This window comes from Peromyscus leucopus, chromosome X (genome assembly GCF_004664715.2).
Source record: "Peromyscus leucopus breed LL Stock chromosome X, UCI_PerLeu_2.1, whole genome shotgun sequence".
NCBI classification, from domain to species: domain Eukaryota; kingdom Metazoa; phylum Chordata; class Mammalia; order Rodentia; family Cricetidae; genus Peromyscus; species Peromyscus leucopus.
This window is the reverse complement of record NC_051083.1, coordinates 60,884,545-60,893,837: the sequence shown is the minus strand read 5'-3', so window position 1 is coordinate 60,893,837 and position 9,293 is coordinate 60,884,545. Positions and strand designations below refer to the sequence as shown.

Genomic DNA, 9,293 nt, shown 5'->3' with positions numbered 1-9,293 from the left:
AGTTTGAGGCTAGCCTGGCCTACAAAGCAAGTTCCTGGCCAGCTGGGATAAATATAAGACTCTGTCTCAGCATGTACATATCTGCAAATACATTTTACAGGTATGTATATATGTTTTTCTATAGATGTTCTCATGTAGACATGTGTTCATCATAGGTTGCAAGCAAGCTCAGAGCATAGCCAAGTATGGATGGGGTTCTTCAGAATGTAGACAAAAGTTATGGAATAAACGTTCTGAAATTAAAGAACTGAGTACACCTGGAATTAGTTTATATCAAGCAACATGTGGAAAATGAAGACACACCCACTATTCCTGAAGAGCGAGAACAAGAAATCATGATTGTTTACGCAATTCGAGTCTGCTGCTTCCCTGGCACTTGTAATGTGTTGCTTTCCGAATGCTCAATTGTGTGTAGTGGGAACTGAAACTGTTAGTGGCACAAGTAGTGGAGCTGCATTCTACGTTTCTGGTACTGTTGGTGGAACCTCACCTTCCAGAAACCATTCTTCTATTTTCATGGCAAACCCGGACTTACTCAGGACCCGGGGTTTCAGTCTAACACCTTAGGATAACAGCTCGCAGGGCAGTGCCCACTGCTGATCGGTGCACGGGATGAGACAATTTCTGGGACCGAGGAACACAGATTGGCGGAGCCTGCGTGTGGTGCTTCTCGAAGTATTGGACAGGGAATATTAGAGATGCAGGTTCCGGGGCAGCTAGCAGTACCACCCGGAAGTCTGAATGACGCTTTCACCGTAAGGTACAAGCCCTAGTCAGCATGGCGGCTATTCAGGGCGACGGGCCGAGACTCAGGCGGTGTGTGCGTGCGCGCATGCGTGCGCGCGTGCGCGCCGCCGCCGCCTGTGGGTTGGCTGGTTATTTTGCAAGCGGGAGGGGCCGTGCGCGCTCTTGCCTCAGGCCTCTGTCCCCCACCCCCTTCGCCGGTACCGGTCTCTTCTTCGGAAAGATGTCGGACACGGCAGTGGCTGACACTCGGCGCCTTAACTCGAAGCCTCAGGACCTGACCGATGCTTACGGGCCGCCAAGTAACTTCCTGGAGATAGACATCTTTAATCCACAGACGGTGGGCGTGGGCCGCGCGCGCTTCACCACCTATGAGGTTCGCATGCGGGTGAGTCACGGGGTGAGGGAGACAGCTGAGGGAGGACGACGCGGGAGGGGAGGGGGCATGGGGACGACTAAAGGCGGGGAAGCTGGGAGGGGGTCATGTGAGGGTTAGGGCTTGAAAGGGTTGCAGGGAAGGCTGCAGACTCAGCTGTGGCCTGAGGGTTGCAGAAAACTCCAGAGGGGACTTTCGGGCGGAGGGGAAGGAAAACAAGTACTCACGAGGCAGAAGTGAAGCATGGCTGGACAGGGTGTGGAAGATGGACAAAGATTAGTGAGGAATTCAAGTAGAGTGGAATCCTGATTGACAGAAGCACGAAAGGGGAGGGTGGAAGGAGGCTGGGGGATGGAAAGCCAAGGCGAGGGATCGCTGGGTCCCACAACTAAACTAGGTTATGGAAGTCATTCTAAAGGGGGGGGGGTGGCGGTGGGAAGGCTGGGCTAATTCCTAATGACAGAGCTCTCTGGGATGATGGAGTTAAGCAAACCTTTAGTCCTAGGAAAGACTACCGGAAAGAGAGACAGTGGGCTTGTGAGAAAGAGCAGAAGTAGAAAGGCAATCTTGAGGCTGAATGCTTTGCTGACTTGTCTAAGATTTACATCTGAAAGAGAGAAATGTTTTATGCTTGAGTTTCTTAGGTACCACAATGCCGTGTCTTGCGTGAAACCCGGCCCTGCACTGGGATTGGTGGATTGTCAGTTGCTGCCTCCCATCCTTTGCTGATCCTTTAGATTTGAAGTTTCCAGAATGCAGAATGTTTACTTTAGATTTTATTGGCTCTCACTTTTTTCTTTTTGTGAAAGGCCATTTGCTTTTTCTGTCCCTGGTCTGTAGTTACTTTAATACATGACATTTCAGAAGGGCTCTAGGAAGGGCTTCTTTCAGTTTGCACCCCAGGGACTTTATTCTCTGAGTCCATAGTGCAAGGATGGAATGTGCAGATATGCAGATAGAGTACATGGCTCACACGTATTTTTTCCCCCAGTTGAAGTGGTACAGGTTTAAAAAAATTAGGAACTATTTTTTAGTTTTCCTTGTGTATCGCTTCTCGGCCTTTTGGCTAAGATCAAGTGTAGTTTTCCTTGTGTTTCCTTTTCATTTTGGAGATCCAGGATATTCTTTGTGAATAGCATCCCTCTTGAATAGCATTGAAGAGCCAAGAGACATATGGTGCTCTTATTTTTTAGAAGAATTGAATGAGAATGCTTGTTCTACCTGTGCTTGACAGTCTTAGGGGAGAAATGGTCCTCTCCACACTGAGGGAGGAAAGTGATGGCAGCGTCTGGAACGCTTGCTTGTCTTGTGGAGACTAGACTATTTGAAATGATCTCTTTAGAGAAGCATGGATTTACCTTCTTTAAACTATGATAAAAGAGAAGTGTTCATGGAGGAAGGCTTAATTACTCAAGGGAACCTAAGTATAACTTGTTCAGTATAAAGACCACTTTTAGGGTTTTGGAGATTTTGTCTAGATGTATAAGAGTCTTAAGGATTAGTAAGGAAATCGTTCTCTTTAGGTATTCTGATAACAGAGATCATCCATCTGGTCCCTACAATGAGCCAGGCACCAAAGCAGGTTTTAGCTTTCTTTTCTTTTCTTCTTTTTTTTTCTTTTCTTTTCTCTTCTCTTCTCTTCTCTTTTCTTTTCATTGTTTTTTTCTGAGACAGGGTTTCTCTGTGTAGCCCTGGCTGTCCTGGAACTCACTCTGTAGATGAGGCTGGCCTCCAACTCAGAGATCTGCCTGTCTCTGCTTCTCCCTCTGCGTCCTGAGTGCTGGGATTAAAGGTGTGTGTCGGTATGCCTGAGTAGGTTTTAGTTTCTGTATGTTTTTTAAAAGTAGAAATCAGGAAAGCATGTAGTTTAAGTAATTTTCCCAAGTGCATATAACAGTATGGATAGGGCTGGGATTTGAAACCAAGTCTCTAAGTCCAAAGTCCATGTTCTTTCCACTACTTTGTTCAGGCTTGGTTGCAAAACTTAGTATGCAAAATGTACACTGAGCTTTTTCGTCAGTCCCTTCCCCAGTTCTAGCTATGTAATGTTGATAGAGTTGACGGTGGCTCTTCTTTCTGTGGCTGTGAGTTGATTTGAGGCTTTTACTGTTTTATTGAACTCTGATTTTTGTAAAAATATGTAAAATCGTTTGTATTTATTTTTTTCTGGTGCTGGGGATTGAATTTAGACCTCATGCATGCCGAGCACACACTGCCATTGATCTACAGCTTCAGCTCCATATAATAAATATTGATGAAGCTATTCTCTTTAATTTTATTCAGAAATGGATCCTGCCTGCCTGAGGAGTCTGGAGAGGTGCTATGGTGTCCTCACATCATCATACATATTCATATGGATGTTTCTTTCTTTTTTTTTCCTAGACAGGGTTTCTCTACATAGCCCTGACTGTCCTGGAACTCAAATTGTAGACTAGGCTGTCCTTGAACTTGCAGAAATCTGCCTGCCTCTAACTCCCAAGTGCTGGGAATAAAGGCGTGCACCACCACACCACCACCACCACCACCACCACCACCACCACCACCTGGTTCATATAGATGTATCAATGTGGACTTGATTTTTTTTTCTGTCCTTTTACTTTATTTTGTGCTGAGCAGAACCCCTAAACCCTCAATATCCTATATTATACAATTCTGGCTTCCTCATATGATTTGTAGTTTGGAGCCCAGGGACTAGCCTTCTATGTAGTAGCTTTTTTTCTTAGATGGTTAAGTGCTGAGATGGAAGGACAATATTTTCAGCATCCTTTGGGGGTAAGGAAGGAATAGTTTTTTTTTTTTTTAGTCAAACAAAGCCCATAAAAAGACAATTTTTAAATTAAAAACTTTTAAAAAAGAAAGATTTATTTATTCTATGTGTATGAGTGTTTTGCTCAAATATATGTCTATGTATCATGTGCAACCTGGAACTGGAGTTATGGATAGTGGTGAGCTACTACATGGATGCTGGGAATTGAACCTGGGTCCTCTGTAAGAACAAGTACTCTTAAAAAGGGAGCCATCTCTCCAGTCCCTTAAAAGAATTTTTTTTTTAATTTTGTGAGACAAGGTTTCTCTGTGTAGCTTTGGAGCCTGTCCTGGAAATCACTTTATAGACCAGGTTGGCCTTGAACTCACAGAGATCCACCTGCTCCTGCTTCCCGAGTACTGGAGTTAAAGGCATGCGCCACCACCGCCCAGCCCTTAAAATTTTTGAAATTATATTTGTATTTATTATCTTGTGGTCAGGGGAAGAGTTGTAGCACATGTCAGAGGACAACTTGCAGGACTTGGTTCTCTCTTACCATATGGGTCCTAGAGATGGAACTTGGTTGTCAGATTTAGAGTCAGGCACCTTTACTTGCCAAGTCATCTCACCAGCCTCCAGTTTCTTATTTATTCTTATTTTTTGTTGTTATTTTCTGAGTTTCATGTAGCCTAGGCTGGCCTAAAACTCACTGTCTCACTGTGTAGCTGAGGATGACTTTGAACTACTGACCATCCTATTTCCACTTATCAAGTGCTGGCATTACAGATCTTTGCCACCATGTTTACTTATTTGTTTATTTCTTTTAAAAATATTTTTGCCGGGTGGCAGTGGTGCATGCCTTTAATGCCAGCACTCAGGAGGCAGGGCCAGGTGGATCTCTGAGTTCAAGGCTAGCTTGGTCTAGAGAATGAGATCCAGGACAGGTACCAAAACTACATGGAGAAACCCTGTCTTGAAAACTCCCCCCCAAAAAAAATTGTTCTTTGAAAATTTCATACAATGAATTTTGACCATATTCACTCCTACTCTCCTTCTAATTCCTTCCTGATCCATTTCCATCTCCCTCTCTCTCCAACTTTTGAGTCGTCTTTAAAAACCAAACCAAGCCATCCAGTCCAGTTTGTATTGCCCATATACTTCTGGGTATGAGGCCATCCGCTGGAGCATTGTAGACATACCTGGGGCCACACTCTGAAGAAAACTCATTCTTTAGTTTAGATGACAAAATGTTATGTATATCAGACTCCATTTAAACCTATTGATATTTTTTGAACCTTGAAGATTTTGGGTAGAATTGGCCAGTTATTGGCTGGGGAGGCAATTTCAAGACTTGGGGACTGTAAAAATTAAGGTAGTAAGGACCATGTGAGGCTCTACCAGAACTCCAAGATACTCCTTTTTTTGCCAAGAGGCAGTTGTGTTGAGAAGAAAGAGGTGGTTCCTATTATTACCCACCCATTGCTCTGAATTGGCTGGCAAGAAATATGGTCTAGATTAATGTATGTATTTGACCATTTTCATTTAGAATTTGTAGACAGGAATGAAGATTTGAGCTTTTTTTTTTCCAATGGGCTTTTTTAATATGTTAGAAGTTCCTCTTATCACTAGAGTCTAAGGAGTCTTCTCAGTGATTAAGATGTAGGAATGAGTAAGCTACAGAAAGCTAACTTACATAAAGGCTGTTCATTCTGCATTTTTTAGGTAAAAGGGGTAACTAGATTCATTCTAGTTTCTATTGAGTAATTGATTATTGGTACCTTACATTTTGGGAGAAACAAAAGTTGTCATGATTGTTGATATTTTTTGAGACTGTCTCACTATGTTCTGGCCAGTCTAGAACTCTCTATGTAGTGACTTGGCCTCAAACTCAACAGAGATCTGTCTGTCTGCCTTCGGAGTGCTGGGATTAAAGGGATACACCACCATGCAACAGTCAGGTAGTTGACTTAAGATCATCATTTAGTCATGTAGACAACATACAGAATGCATAAAACATCTGAAGAAAACCTAGTAATGTGATGCTTTATAAACTGTAGATATGGAAGGATCACAAGTTCAAGATCATCCTCAGAAATGGGGATGTGGGTGTATTTTAGTTGGTAAATACTTGCCTAGCATGTCTAAAGCCCTGGGTTTGATGCCTGACACTTCATGAACTGGGTGTGGTAGTATACCCCTGTAATTTCCTAAGGAGGCAGGAAGACAAAAGTTCAAGGTTATCCTCAGAGTTTGAAGCCAGCCTAGGCTAGAGACAGGGTCTCAAGAAAAGTATAATGTCAGAAGGGATCAAGGAGGAGGTAGACCACAATATACCCAGCTGATACTATCAGGAAAAGTTTTCTTAATTAAGTGAGAATTGAACTAGGACTTACAGAAAAGATTGGAATAGGAAAGCAGAGAGAAGCATGTCTTGGGGATCTAGAGAATGATCTGAAATAGCCATACTTTTGATTTTGAATGAGTAAGTTTAATTATGTGACAAGTCAGAGTAGAAGAATATAGCAAGAGATAGACAGATAGAAAACATTATCAAGTCAGCATATCCAGCAGAAACTGACTGGGGAAAGTGCCTTTAAGGCAGCCAGCTGGAGTTTCCCAAACAGAGAGTCCCAGACAGCAAGCAGAGTGTCCCCTTGGTTGAGGCTTCCAAGTAAAAGAACAAATAGCAACAGAAAGGTAACATCATCAAATCAGGCATCCCTAAGGTCCAGCAGAAACCATCTCAGGAAGTTAGGCAGTCAGCTGGAGTTCCTGATTGAGCATTTTCTCCATGGCTGAGCTTCCCATGAGTGAGCTTCAGCTTTTTTTCCACTGCAGGCACTTTTATATCATGGGATAAACATCTGTTGGAAATGGTTTACCTTCTAGTTGTTCTCAAAGACTGTTTTTACTGTTGGAGTGTTTTGTTGTTCACTTCCCTCTGTATCACAGAGATAGGAAGGGAACAAATCCCCAGACAGGGCCTTTGAGAACACTTTGAGACAAACATGTGGGTATGAAATGGGGATGGGGAACCCATCTGAGCTCAAATAACATGATTTACCAATATAACGTACATTAGAACATGACTGTGAGTCTTCTCCGTAAAATAAATTTTAAGTAGCAAAGGATTTTATGTGTGTGTTTGTGGGGCGGAACCAAGAGCCTTGAGCATGCTAGGCAAGTACTCTATCACTGAGCTACCCTTCAGCCCCAGCAAAGGACTTCTGATAATTGGGTATGTTAAGGGTTAATATATACCTGGTGGTGTTTTGGAAGAGTTTTAGGTATATGGTCCATAGGAACAAGTTTTCTTTTTTGTGATGCTGGGAGTTAAACTCTGGTGCTCATAGAGAATAGGTAAATGCCCTACCACTGAGTTATATCCTCAGTCCCAGAGGAGCTGTTTCTTCATTGAGACTTTTCCAGTGGTTCTGACAGGTGGTCCCCACAGGTTGGTTGAACAGAACTTATTGCCTGTTTTCAGTTTTTATTTTTGAGATAGGGTCTCACTATGTAGCCCAGGCTGATCTGGAATTCGCTATGTGGCCTAGGTTGGCCTCAAACTGCTGATCGTCCTGCCTCAGCCTTGTGTGTGTTAAAAGTGTCACAACACCTGGCTTCTCTTTATTCATTCTTCCTTCCCTGTAGACAAACCTACCCATCTTCAAGCTGAAAGAATCCTGTGTACGGCGACGCTACAGTGACTTTGAGTGGCTGAAAAATGAGCTGGAACGCGATAGTAAGGTACAGCCCATCCCTAATTAGTACCATTGGAGGAAGCAATCTGCATAGGCTCATAGGGTGTAAGATCATAGCTCGTAAAGTTTTGAAGTAGGTGGGAAGGGTGAACACATTCTTATAGACTGAATCCCAATGTATTGGTCCTGGGGGGGATACACTTTGAATCTTGAAAGAGATTTAGAATAGTTTTTTATTAAATTTTTAAAATTTATTTTACACACCAACCACAGTTTCCCCTCCCCTCCTCGCCTCCTGTTCCTTTGCCCCACCTCCCTTCTGCCTCCACTGCCATCTACCCCCACCGTAGGACAGGTTTGTTGTTTTTTTTTTTTAAAGATGATTTCCTTTTGTAGCCTTGGCTGTCCTGGAACTAGCTCTGTAGCCCAGGTTAGCCTCGAACTCAGAGATATGTCTGCCTCTGCCTCCCAAGTGCTGGGGTTAAAGGTGTGCACCATCACTGCTTGGCTGACTGTATCATTTTTAAAAGTGTGTGTGTGTAGCGGGGGTATATGGTGCAAGGGCACATGCAGGACAGACGAGCAAGTTGTGTGTCCTGCTCTATCTACCTCACACATTTTACAGAGCTTCTTACTGAATTTGGAGCTAGGCCAGCAATCTCCAGCAATCCTCCTGTCTCTACCCTCCACCCGCAGCTGGACTTTTTTGTTTGGGTCCTGGAGTCCATATTCAGGTCCTCATGTTTGTGCAGTCAAGGCTCTTACCTGATGAGCCATCTCCTCAGCCTCATGAACAATATTTTTAACTCGCTTTGTTGTTTGTAAAGTTAGTAAACTCGTATAAGTGCAAAAATGTGTCAAGAAAATCTTAGCTAAATGCTTGGATGGTGCTGGATTGTTAAAGAAAGTGAAGAGTGCTTGAACTTTACTTCCTTTCTTTTGAGATGGTAAATCTGTCCTACAGAAATCAAGTTGGATCCATATGAGCCATCTTTACTGTTCTAAGGTCTTAGCTGAACCTGGCATGGTGGATCCCAGGCCTAAAAGAATTGAGATACACAGTTTACCTGGCAGGTGAAGCCAGGAGGATCAGAAGTTCTAGGTCATTCTTGGTTATATACACAGTTGGAGGCCACCTTGCAGCCATGGAGGGGAGGGGAAGGGAGGAAGGGAGATGGAGAGAGGCGGGGGGGGGGGGGCGGGGCAGGGAAAGAGAGAGAGAATTCAAGCACGCAGGCGCTGGAGAGCCTTTTACCATCTCATTTGCTTTTTTATTTCTTGCCCTCTCCAACTGGGCTGCTATTTGACTGCAGATTGTAGTACCACCACTGCCTGGGAAAGCCTTGAAGCGGCAGCTCCCTTTTCGAGGAGATGAAGGAATCTTTGAGGAATCTTTCATTGAAGAAAGGAGGCAGGGCCTCGAACAGTTTATCAACAAGTAAGCCGATTTCCTGGCTGCTCTGCTTACTCTATTTGCCATCACGAACTTTCTTCCCTCCCTCCGCATTTTTCTCCCCCTCCCCCTTCCTCCTTTGTTCCCTTTTTGTTGGGGAGTGATTCCAGGGCCTTGTGTATGCTAGGTAAGCACTCTACCTCTAAGCTATTATACTCCCAACCTATCATGATCTTTCTATATTTTTTTCTGCTTTGTCTTTTTGTAATAGGTAGTATGATGTAGTGGGCAAACTGGATAGTTAAACTTCATTCCTGTGAATAAATTCTGATC

The 9,293-nt window shown here is 43.6% G+C and overlaps 1 protein-coding gene and 1 pseudogene across 1 annotated transcript in view; both read left to right on the top strand.

Moving 5' to 3' along the window:
- Window positions 1–835: 835 nt before the first annotated feature.
- Window positions 836–9,293, top strand: part of Snx12 (sorting nexin 12) — an 80,154-nt gene continuing 71,696 nt past the window's right edge. Inside the window, exons 1-3 of the mRNA XM_028892097.2 lie at window positions 836–1,132; window positions 7,518–7,613; window positions 8,881–9,005. Coding sequence (XP_028747930.1) covers window positions 968–1,132; window positions 7,518–7,613; window positions 8,881–9,005 — 386 coding nt within the window. The 5' untranslated portion in view covers window positions 836–967. The remainder of the gene's footprint in view (window positions 1,133–7,517; window positions 7,614–8,880; window positions 9,006–9,293) is intronic.
- Window positions 2,167–2,296, top strand: LOC114708664 (annotated as a pseudogene).